The sequence below is a fragment of the Schistocerca serialis genome, chromosome 4, assembly GCF_023864345.2.
Source record: "Schistocerca serialis cubense isolate TAMUIC-IGC-003099 chromosome 4, iqSchSeri2.2, whole genome shotgun sequence".
Classification (NCBI taxonomy): Eukaryota; Metazoa; Arthropoda; class Insecta; order Orthoptera; family Acrididae; genus Schistocerca; species Schistocerca serialis.
This window is the reverse complement of record NC_064641.1, coordinates 795,131,396-795,144,336: the sequence shown is the minus strand read 5'-3', so window position 1 is coordinate 795,144,336 and position 12,941 is coordinate 795,131,396. Positions and strand designations below refer to the sequence as shown.

Genomic DNA, 12,941 nt, shown 5'->3' with positions numbered 1-12,941 from the left:
ATGCATGCATTGTAACTTCCTGGTAGATTAAAACTGTGCCGGACCGAGACTCGAACTGGGGACCTATGCCTTTCGCGGGCAAGTGCTCTACCAACTGAGCTACCCAAGCACGACTCACGCCCCGTCCTCACAGCTTTAATTCCGCCGGTAACCCGTCTCCTACCTTCCAAACTTCACAGAAGCTCTCCTGCGAACCTTGCAGAACTAGCACTCCTGGTAGGGCACTTTCCCGCGAAAGGCAAAGGTCCCGAGTTCGAGGCTCGGTCCGACACACAGTTTTAATCTGCCAGGAAGTTTCATATCGGCGCACACTCCGCTGTAGAGTGAAAATTTCATTCTATGCGTGCATTTTGTTGTACAGGTGGCGGATGTCGTTTTGTGGGATGGAGTTCCATGCCTGTTGCACTTGGTCGGTCGATACAAAGTTAGTGGATGACGCTGGAATTGTCGTCCGATGATGTCCCATATGTGCTCGATTGGACACAGATATGGAGATCGAACAGGCCAATGTAACATGTCGATACCCTGTAGAGCATGTTGGGTTACAACAGCAGCATGTGGGCGAGCATTATCCTGTTGGAATACGCCCACCGGAATGCTGTTCGCAAAAGACAGGTCGGACCACTAGATTGACGTACGAACTGGCAGTCAATATGCATGGGATAACCACGTGAGCGCTCCTGCTGTCATAAGAAATCGCACCCCAGACCATAATTCCAGGGGTAGGTCCAGTGTGTCTAGCACACAGACAGGTTGTTTGCAGGCGCTCAACTGGTCTTCTAACCAAAACACGGCCATCACTGACACCGAGGCAGAACCAGCTTTCATCAGAAAAAACAACAGACCTCCATTCTGTCCTCCAATGAGCTCTCGATTGACACCACTGAAGTCGCAAATGGCGGTTGTTTGGGTCAGTGGAATACGCGCTACAGGGCATCTGTCTCGGAGCTGTCCTTGAAGTAATCGATTTGTAATAGTTCGTTGTGTCACTGTGGTGCCAACTGCTGCTCAAATTACTGCTGCAGATGCAGTACGATGCATCAGACCCATAAGCCGAAAACGATGGTCTTCCCTCTAGGTAGTACCATGTGGACGTCCGGAGTCCAGTCTTCTGTGACCACTGCTGCCAGCTACCATGTACACTGGCTACGTTCCTGCCAAGTCTTTCAGCAATATCGCTGACGGAACATCCAGCTTCTTGTAGCCATATTACACGACATCGTTCAAACACAGCGAGGTGCCACTCTCAAAGGCAATTAACGTTCACGACCGTTACAGCGTTTATTTAAAACAAGCCTGATTTGCAACCTCATAGTGGCACCACTCTTATGCGACTGGCGCGAAATTTGAATATACTTATTCTCTCGGATGTAGAAACACGCCTACCAACTTTAGTTTACGTCGCACAACTCCTACATTGTGTTGCGATTTCTTTCCGTCAGAGTATGTACTAAAACAGAATGGAACACTATAATATGTACCCTGATTTATATCGGAACACTTTCAGCATTGCAACTCGCGAAAGAATAACAATTTGGAAGAACAAGAGAATTGTGGGCGCCACACGATTATCGTCTGCCTTCATCAGCTGCATAACCCTCCTCCTCTTTGTCTAGCGGCAGCGAGAGAGTGGACGGACCTTTCAGTCGGGTGCGGCAGCGCTATTAATCGCTGTTGCTGGCAAGTTATTCGAGTGTAGCGTGTAGATGACCAGCCCTGTGCCCTTCCAAACTGCCGCCTGTTACACTGACAGTTGTTAATGTTTTAAATGCTCCATGGTTAACAGTGCGTTTTAGAAGTATCAAGTAGTATGCCTGCAACTGAAATTGTACATAAGATATATACCAAGAATGTTTAAATGCAAGAAAAGGTATCTTATGTGTTACTGTAACCGGTGATTACAGCAGTTGCGAACATGCCTCGCCCCTGCAAGTCTCCTTGTTAGTGACAACAATACTAAGAAGGCCCTGGTAATTTGCAGCTGATCCAAAAATTCTATTTTCATTTTACAGTGGAGGGACATTATTTCGTAACAATGATTTTTCTTACTATGTGAATGGAGGCAATAAAAGTCAACTGCGGCCGTAAATTTCAGAGATTAGGTTGCACAGGCAATGGTTCAAAATTCGAGATGCATAGAACCAGTCGTGTTTAAATTAATAAAATAAGATTTTGTTGGACGTTACCGTTACATATTATAAAAAATTAAAATAACAAAGTTTGAAAAACTGATACATATGGATCCGCAGTTAATCAGTGCTACAGGTCCTGTGTGCCATAATTGACTGCGCAGAACATGTAAAATGCTTCCATATGATATTTGTATTTTTCATTATGCAATACAGTGCAGTGCAGCTGTTGTAATGGGAAAATCATTGCGCGCCAGTGCCTCTGGACTGTGAAATTTCTCTGGGTGAGTTAGGAAGGGGGGGGGGGGGGGGGAGGGAGGGCTATTGTAGTAGCCGATACCAAACTTCTGTACCTATGTTAGTGATAACACTATTAAACTATTGTGCTTGTCTGTTTGAATATGACGATCTCCAAAATTACTAGACGAGTTTTCATGAGGCTTTCAAAGGTAAGTTGAGCGTAGCTTGGTCCAATGTATAGACTTTATTTCATCAAAATCGGATCACAAAAGATACAGTAATTTAAAGTTTTATCTAGAACTGCTGTGTCTGTCTGAACATTAATACAGGAGTTTTCATGGGATTTTCACAGGTAACATGAGCGTAGTTTGAGGAAACGTATGTACTTTATTTCATCAAAATCGGATCAAGAGAAAAAAAGATATCTAAAGTTTTGTCGTCTGCTCGCTTAGTAATTATTATGGCATAGTGCAGCAAACAACTAATAGATGGCACTGTTAGTTTTGTAGTACACCAAAGAATCAAGAAACGGCGCTGTTATTTTTTTTTTTTTTTTTTACTCAATGTCATATGTATTTTCGGAAGTTTACGCCAGTGAAAGAATTAAGTGTCGCAATGTTATCTCCATTAATACAAATAACATTGAACTGGTATTGTATTGTATGTTAACCGGGGGCCTAGAAACGACGGAGAGGCTCCGTCCCCGCCACAGCCGCGGTGGTCCACAACCCTACAATGACTGCCGGCCGACGTGGCCGAGCGGTTCTAGGCACTTCAGTCTGGAACTGCGCGACCTTACGGTCGCAGGTTCGAATCCTGCCTCAGGCATGGATGTGTGTGATGTCCTTAGGTTAGTTAGGTTTAAGTAGTTCTAAGTTCTAGGGGACTGATGACCTCAGAAGTTAAGTCCCATAGTGCTCAGAGCCATTTGAACAACTACCGCAGTCCACTTCACCCCTCCGCCGCCCCACACCGAACCACTCTTTCAGGGAACATTGAACTTAATTGGCTAGTTCGCTAGGACTGTGTTTCACAATCTTTTTTCCTTGGTAACATACCAAAGTACACTTCTAACTTTTGTGACATTCCTAAATGTGATTTTTTCCTAGATGTAAAGAAGCAAAGACATAATACACTCCTGGAAAAGGAAAAAAGAACACATTGACACCGGTGTGTCAGACCCACCATACTTGCTCCGGACACTGCGAGAGGGCTGTACAAGCAATGATCACACGCACGGCACAGCGGACACACCAGGAACCGCGGTGTTGGCCGTCGAATGGCGCTAGCTGCGCAGCATTTGTGCACCGCCGCCGTCAGTGTCAGCAAGTTTGCCGTGGCATACGGAGCTCCATCGCAGTCTTTAACACTGGTAGCATGCCGCGACAGCGTGGACGTGAACCGTATGTGCAGTTGACGGACTTTGAGCGAGGGCGTATAGTGGGCATGCGGGAGGCCGGGTGGACGTACCGCCGAATTGCTCAACACGTGGGGCGTGAGGTCTCCACAGTACATCGATGTTGTTGCCAGTGGTCGGCGGAAGGTGCACATGCCCGTCGACCCGGGACCGGACCGCAGCGACGCACGGATGCACGCCAAGACCGTAGGATCCTATGCAGTGCCGTAGGGGACTGCACCGCCACTTCCCAGCAAATTAGGGACACTGTTGCTCCTGGGGTATTGGCGAGGACCATTCGCAACCGTCTCCATGAAGCTGGGCTACGGTCCCGCACACCGTTAGGCCGTCTTCCGCTCACGCCCCAACATCGTGCAGCCTGCCTCCAGTGGTGTCACGACAGGCGTGAATGGAGGGACGAATGGAGACGTGTCGTCTTCAGCGATGAGAGTCGCTTCTGCCTTGGTGCCAATGATGGTCGTATGCGTGTTTGGCGCCATGCAGGTGAGCGCCACAATCAGGACTGCATACGACCGAGGCACACAGGGCCAACACCCGGCATCATGGTGTGGGGAGCAATCTCCTACACTGGCCGTACACCACTGGTGATCGTCGAGGGGACACTGAATAGTGCACGGTACATCCAAACCGTCATCGAACCCATCGTTCTACCATTCCTAGACCGGCAAGGGAACTTGCTGTTCCAACAGGACAATGCACGTCCGCATGTATCCCGTGCCACCCAACGTGCTCTAGAAGGTGTAAGTCAACTACCCTGGCCAGCAAGATCTCCGGATCTGTCCCCCATTGAGCATGTTTGGGACTGGATGAAGCGTCGTCTCACGCGGTCTGCACGTCCAGCACGAATGCTGGTCCAACTGAGGCGCCAGGTGGAAATGGCATGGCAAGCCATTCCACAGGACTACATCCAGCATCTCTACGATCGTCTCCATGGGAGAATAGCAGCCTGCGTTGCTGCGAAAGGTGGATATACACTGTACTAGTGCCGACATTGTGCATGCTCTGTTGCCTGTGTCTATGTGCCTGTGGTTCTGTCAGTGTGATCATGTGATGTATCTGACCCCAGGAATGTGTCAATAAAGTTTCCCCTTCCTGGGACAATGAATTCAAGGTGTTCTTATTTCAATTTCCAGGAGTGTATATGTATGGAACTGCATGACCGCTACGGTTGCAGGTTCGAATCCTGCCTCAGGCATGGGTGTGTGTGATGTCCTTAGGTTAGTTAGGTTTAATTAGTTCTAAGTTCTAGGGGACTGATGACCTTAGAAGTTAAGTCCCATAGTGCTCAGAGCCATTTGAAACAACCCATAGTGCTCAGAGCCATAATATATGTACAATACATTTTTTTATTATTATGTGTACAATCATCCATAATGATGGGCGATTCCTTTGCTAATAGGGCTACTCCAAGAAATGATTTGGTGACAATATTTTTTATAGTCCAGATATTTTATACATGAAAGATTAGAAGGCATTAAAAGTTTCGCGACGTACCTAACATGTATTCACGAAGCAACAGTACACTGTGACACGGCAAGTTAGGATATATTGAGTTACTGGTTTTGCTTTGGCCTTTGTCAGCAGTAGGCACACATACACACACGCACACGTATTCTCACGCAAACGCAACTTGCACACACATCTGCAGTCTCAGAGTGTGGTTTCAGTTCTCTCAGACTGCAGACGTGTGTGCAAGTTGTGTTTGCATGAGTGCGTGTGTGCATGTGTGCCTACTTCTGACAAAGGCCTTATTGGCCGAAAGCTATAATTGTGTGAATCTTTTGGTTGTGCCTATTGCGACTCAGCATCTCTGCTATATGGTCTGTAGCAACTTTCCTTCTCTGATATTGTTAAATTCTACAATAGTGAGAACATGTATAAGATTATTGTTTTCTGTGAGGGTTAGCCATAACATTTTAATTATCACCTTGAAAAAGTAAATAGTGTTATTAATTTGTTCCTTCAGTAATATTTATGAAAATAGCTGCTGTGATCTCAAAGCATTAAGAAAGAAATGATTTTGTATTTAATTTTCCTGGTACACATTGAAATTGCCACACTACAGTACTGTAATACACCACCAGACAAGCCAAAACAAAATTGTGGAGAAGGGTCACAACATATTGCTTTGACTCCTCTAGTGGTGTGCCATGGTACGTAGCATGAGGATTTCAATGTGTACCAGGACCATAAACATGTACCTCAAAACAAACAAAAATTAATTATTTAACTTACTTTTATAGGTGATAATTAAAACTTTATGACTACCTCTTAAATATGTAAAGCCTTTCCCAACCACTGAGAGGCTGTCATTATTAGTACTATAACAATAAATCAATGGCAATGTGTTTACTCACTGACAACCTTTCCGTTTGCAGGGAATAGAATGATGAAGCTATTGCTTATGCCCTACCTTTTATCGATGGTAGCTTCAAGGACTCTGAATCCTTTACCCAGCTCAACAATGCCACCTGTTCCTAATGAAGGTAGGTTAGACTTTCAAGTGATCCTTGACAATATTACTGTTCCTTCTTTTAAGCAGGCCCTTAAGTGACTAAAATACAGAGTGATCTCTGTTCCACAGCCATGTATGCTGTAGCGACCTATGCTATAGCTACCAGTTCTTCAAACGCTAAGAGATGACAAAATTGAAGCCTTATTCCTTACTCCTGAATAGATGATCGCATTCCTCTGTTAGCTATATCTCCTTACCAATAACCGGATACACAAATAACGTATTGCCCGCTGTATCATTCTTACAGGTCGCATGAGCATAGAGAGCTTAAATGCCCTGCAAGAGACAGACCATGATCCTGAAGTGAAACCAGGACTTTTTCAAGGAGACATGGCAATGACCAATGAGGTAAAAAGCAAATTGTATAGAGTGGCCACAGACCACTTCCCATTACCTGAATGATTTCATTCCTTTACTAGCATAATGTGCACATACTGTAACCGATATTATAGTTTTTGCTTTCCAGTGAAACAATGCAGTGAAATGACACTGAGCATATCACATGTACCTCAATTAAATATCCACATGGTAAGGTGTCAGATTATACATTTTATCTAAATCTTAATTTAATGATGCAAATTCTGAAGAAAAGCATTACTGCTTTGATGAAAATAAAAAATAGGCTAGTTCATGCTATAATCAATGATGTAAATATGATAATCTTTTGATCTCTGCCATTAAGAAATAATGTATGAAACAGTAACTACTATATTCTTCTCAATCAAAATAGCTGCTAGAATATTGAAATCCAATTTTCCTTTATTTTGCCATTTATTAGCTATGTTTCAACAACTGACTGAAATTGCAGAGGGAATTATTTTGATATTTCATATACTGGGTGCTTCAGACTAACATATAGGTGGCTTTTTCTTAAAAAAAAATTCTGCCTAATCTTTTTTGGGTGTAATGTGTTTTAAGCAAACTGATAAGGATGAATCGAATGGTTTATCTGAAATTGGCTGAAGGCTGCTAGAAAATGTATAAAATGAAGTAACTCCAGAATTTCAAGTGGGAACATGAGAAAAGTTAGTTATATTTAAAATCGGACTCAAAACTGAACATTTTTCCATCTGAAAAGTTTTTTGTATAGTGTGTGCTCTTCCTGTAGATGACTATTTGAACACTTACTGGAGAAAATAAATTAAAGTCTGTAGAATAATGGATGTTCTTTTTAAATATTATGAAGTGGGAAAAACTTTGTCTTACCCTTTAATTTTAAATAACCTTTCTTTGTAATTTTTACATTTGCAAGAAGTTATTAGGAAACATCAGATTTTTTGGTTATGGTTTACAGCAATAGTTGTTAAAAATATTTGCCTTATTCTAAGCATAGTCATGCTCACCTTTGCGCATTTTGTGTAGTACCTCTACATCTGGGAGTGGCCAGTGTGTTTTACTAACTATATCTTGCATATAATCTCATGGTGTAGAGCCCAGTTGGTATGCAATGGCTTTGATACATCAGCAATATAAATGATAAAGTGTATTAAATTTAGTGACCATGGTTAATAAGTCTTTGGCTGTCCTGCACAAATCCACTGGGCAGGAAAACAATGATTTAAGGTACACCTAGCCACTAAGGAAACCCATCTTGGTGCAACCACATTAATTTTCTAGCAACTTTGTTAGTGCTTTTACGAGAAATTCAGGTTACTGTTCATCATTTAATTATTACTCAAGAAAATAAGGCTTGATAACCTTGTTGTGGATGAATCTACACAAGGTATATATGCTCCATATGATCTGGTTGTCTTGTATTAATGAGGCTTCCCTTCTGGCCAATAGTAAAGACCGTAGATATTTACCTTGCCTTTAGATATGAAAGTGGCTTTGTCAGTACACAGTGGGCAGTTGTGAAGTCCATATTTTTGAGTTAGGAAATAGGTTCAGAAGGATTTATTAGCCAGAAATTAACTTTGCTATATACCTGATAAACATTGTGATACAGAGTAAACAGTTATCATGTAGAATTCTCCAGACAGTATTTCTACTCACCTCAGAATCCCTTGCTATTCTTCACATATAAAGATGCAGGTTGAGATTTATTACAGCACTTCTACCACCTCCAAAACATATTCTAACTTGTTTGTTACAAGTATAGGTTGGCTGGACCTAGCCATTATTGTGAATCCATGGCTCCCATTGCTGAAAATATGACTTGACTTTTCATGTCTCCCTTCATAAGCCCACTCTACTCACATGTAATCATGTCAATATTGTGTAAAGTTGTAAGGGCTCACAAATTGCCTCCTTGTTAGAATATACTGGGTGAAGAAAAAATTTTGTCACAAAATTTTAACCCTTGATAGCTGATGTCAGTAGGAACCAAAATTACTGATGTTGTGTAGGTTGACAACACACCATTTTTAATTCATGGAAACTTGGCGCCATGTTCTCCAATTGGCTGTGGGATTGCCTTGTTGTCATTCCTCAGTTGACGGTTAGTGCTATGGTTGTAGGTTCACACATATGAACGTCCTTTGCTCCATCACTGTCCCAATGTGATACACACGTGTTGAATAGGTCTTGCTATTTGTCTCCACCTCATATCCGAGGCATTCACACGTAAGCTTCATTTTGGAGCACACTCACATCACCTGTGATTTAGTCATACAGTAAGCCTGGCGCCACAGTATTCGTTTGAAGAACAACGAGATATGATATTTGTTTATGGACTAGCTGACGGTAATGCACATGAAGATCAATGGTTGTACGAGGAACGGTTCCCAGCAAGACGCCACCCACACCTGCAAACATTTACAGCAATTCACCGGTGACTTGGTGAAACAGGCTTGTTAGAGGAAGATCATGGTGATGCTAGAAGACCTCAAACATAATGATATTCTGCATTTGAAGAGACTGCTCTCAAGTGCTTCAAGGAAGCACCTGCGACAAGTACTCGAGCAGTTGAACATGACATGGAGGTCGCTCATCAGTTAGTCTGACAGGTTTGAGGGATGATGGGCAGCATCCCTTTAGTTTCCACCCTGTCCAAGGTCTGAATGCTGTGGGAGTCTGTGAACACAGGCTAGGGTTTTGCCGGTGGTTTCTGTGATGTGTTGCATGAGATCCCGACATCCTCGCCATTGTGTTGTTTACCAAAGAGTGCACCTTCCATTGGGGTGGCCTTTACGAGACTCAAAACATTCATTACTGGGCAAGGGGAAATCCTCATGTCACGTACCTCCATGACACCAGGAACAATTTTTGCTCAACATTTGGGCCTGCATTATGGGTGACCATCTGCTGGGCTGGTCGGTCTACCTCCTCGACTTACTGGGGCAAATACCTTCAGTTTTTGCAACAAACTCTACCCGGCCTGCTGGAAGATGTTCCACTGAACATACAGCTATGCATGTGGTTGCAGTATGATGGGGTGCTTGCACATTAAAGTCATGCTGAGTGTGGATATTTAAATGAACTCTTCAATGGCTGGTAGAGGCGCTCATAGGACACGGCCCCTGGCAGTCTTTTTCCTGTTGGGATTCTTCAAGGTTCTAGTTCACCCATAGACGTGAACCACCTAGAAATGAAGAGGAATTAATGGATCACACTCAACATGCCGTCAGTCACATCAGGGCACTGCCAGGAATCTTTGAAAGAGTTCGGCAGAACATCATTCAATGTTACCAAGCTTGTGCCACATCAGAGTGTCACCAGTTCGAGCACCTGCTTTAAGTACACAATGTCCTAGCTACAAAAAAGGCCCTTTTCAGGGCTAACACAATTTGTAAAAGACTTTCTGTATGTGAACTAACAGCTATTAATTGGTTTTTTCCCGGTACGACTTATCATGAAACTACAATGGATGTGTCGGGACCCCGGCAAATTCGCCCCCAGACCCCCAGTGTGGAAGGGTGGCACACTGTCACCAAGTATGTAGGCCACCTTGGATACATTGCAATCTCCAGCGGGCAAAGTATTCGTGGTCATGTGTTGTCCAGAGCATCCAGCAACATGGCAATCCCGCAGCCAATTGGAGCACATGGTGCCAAGTTTCAGTAGTTTAAAAATTGTGTATTGTCAACCCACACAAAATTAGTGATTTTGGTTCCTACTGGCATCAGCTATCCAGGGTTAAAACTTCATGACACAATTTTTCTCCACCTTGTACGATTATTGAACCAAGAATGTAAGAAAATTGAAAACCACCATAGAAACCTTTGACAATGTACTGTCAAAACACCTCTAGTTAGAAGGGTGGAATGGCACTAGCAGTGAGTTAATGGAAGTTGTGCTACCTAGTGTCAACAGTTCCCACTCACTTTCTTTGGTTGAGGGCATAGTGTGGCAAGAAGCACAGTCAGGAAGAGTTTTCTGATTGTATCACCAAAACAGCAGAAAACGAAAAGAATTTTTCTGACAAATATGTTGTTCCATTTTCAAAGCTGTTTTCAACTGTACTATTTTTCCCCATTTTTCCTTTTGAAATTTTGAAGATGAGTTAGTTTTATTCTTTCCAGTATTTTTGCAGTACAAGGTAGACCATTCTCTTCACTCATATTAGTTTGTGTAAAACACATAAAGGAGAAACATAGGTTGCTACATACTGTTAAGAAGACACATGAAGTTGCATACAGGTACAATTAAAAGACACTTACATAAAACTTTCAGCCACAGCCTCCATCATCAAAAGGGACACACACACCATCCATACACAAGGAAGCACATCTTATGCACACATGACGGTCAACTCCGTCACTTTGGGCCACAATGCAAGTGTCATATAGGATAGAAGCAGCAATCTGGAGGGGGTAGAAAAGGGTAAGAGATAGTAGTGTGTGGGTGGGGGGAGAGTGGAATGCTGTCTGGCATGAGTGTCAGGGACTAGAATGCCAACAGGCTCAGCATCAGGAGATTGTGAGGCAAGGAGATGGAGAAAAAAAGGACTGAAAGAGGAGGGAAGTGGGGAAAGATGGGCAGGTGCATTGGCAGTGGGTGGCAATCAAAGAGGGTGGGAGGTGAGAACTGGTGGTAAATGATAGACTGAAGGGGTGGAAACTGTTGGGTGAGGGGTGTGGATACGGTATGTTACTGTAGGTTGAGCCCGAGATAAATATGGGAGTGGAGAATATGTTGTAAGGATAACTCCCATCTGTGCAGTTCAGAAAAACTGGTGGTGGATGGAAGGATCCAGAAGACGTAGGCAGTGAAGCATCCATTGAAATCAAGCATGCTATGTTCAGCTGCATGTTGTGCCACAGGATGGTCTACTTTGCTCTTGGGCACAGTTTGGTGGTGGCTATTAATCCTGGTGAACACCTGGTTGGTAGTCATACCAATATAGAAAGTTGTGAAATGATTGCAGCAGAGCTGGTAAATGACACAGCTGCTTTCACGGGTGGCCCAGCCCCTGGTAGAGTAGGATAAACCTGTGACAGAACTGGAATAGGAAGTGCTGTATAGGTGTATTGGGTAGGTCTTGCACCTGGGTTTTCCACAGGGATATGATCCTTGTGGCAAGGGGCTGTGATTAGGAGTGGCATAGGGATGGTCTTTGAGGTTGTGTGGGCAGTGCAACACCACTTTAGGAGGAGTGGAAAGGATCTTGAGTATGATGTCCATCATTACAGGGCAAGATGATAGGTAATCAAAGCCTTGACAAAGGATGTGGTTCAGTTGTTTCAGTCCGGGTGTTTCTGGGTAACAAAGGGGACACTCCTTTGTAGCTGGTTCTTGGGGATGGTGGGAGAATTGTGGGTGTGAGGAGAAATGACAGGAGAGATTTGCTTGCACATCAAATGAATTTACAGTTGTGAATAATGACTACCATCAGCTGTAGAATGGAGCGATGACAATGAAAATTTGTGCCGGACTGGGAACCGAACCCAGATTTCCCACTTATCGTGAGTGGTCACCTTGAACCCAGATTTCCCACTTATCGTTAGTGGTCACCTTATCATTTGGCTATCTGTGTACGACTCACAGCCAGACCCAAACTTCCATATGTTGTCAACCATTCATGTCCAAAGGAACTTTGCATCAAAATCAGAATAATAAAGGCACTGCAATATCGTAGATTTGTTTGCCGAATAGGTCTGGGGTATAGTGCCTGTCTGTGAAGGCCTTGGTGAGACCCTCAGCATACTGGGGAGGGGAGTTCTTGTCACAGCAGGTGTGTCATTTCCGGGGTGGCCAGGCTGTGAGGGAGGGATGTTTTGGTGTGAAAGGGATGGTTGAAATGCAGGTACTGTTGGTAGTTGGTGGGCTTAATGTGGACAGAAGTGTGGATGGAGCAATCAGAGAAGAGGAGGTTAACATATAGAGAGGTGGCTTGCTGGGTTGAGGACTAGTTGAAGTGGATTGGAGAGAAGGTGTTGAGGTTTTGAAGAAATGAAGATAGGATATCTTGGCCCTGAGTCCAGATTACAAAGATATCATCAGCAAACCCAAACCAGAATAATGGAGGAGGAGGAGATTAGTGTTTAACGTCCCGTCGACAACGAGGTCATTAGAGACGGAGCACAAGCTCGAATTAGGGAAGGATGGGGAAGGAAATCGGCCGTGCCCTTTCGAAGGAACCATCCCGGCATTTGCCTGAAGTGATCTAGGGAAATCACGGAAAACCTAAATCAGGATGGCCGGACGCGGGATTGAACCGTCGTCCTCCCGAATGCGAGTCCAGTGTGCTAACCACTGC

The 12,941-nt window shown here is 43.9% G+C and overlaps 1 protein-coding gene across 1 annotated transcript in view; it reads left to right on the top strand.

The window, feature by feature from the left end:
* LOC126474772 (uncharacterized) overlaps positions 1-12,941 on the top strand; it is a 225,256-nt gene that overhangs the window by 56,306 nt on the left and 156,009 nt on the right. Inside the window, exons 2-3 of the mRNA XM_050102247.1 lie at positions 6,165-6,272; positions 6,549-6,649. Coding sequence (XP_049958204.1) covers positions 6,173-6,272; positions 6,549-6,649 — 201 coding nt within the window. The 5' untranslated portion in view covers positions 6,165-6,172. The remainder of the gene's footprint in view (positions 1-6,164; positions 6,273-6,548; positions 6,650-12,941) is intronic.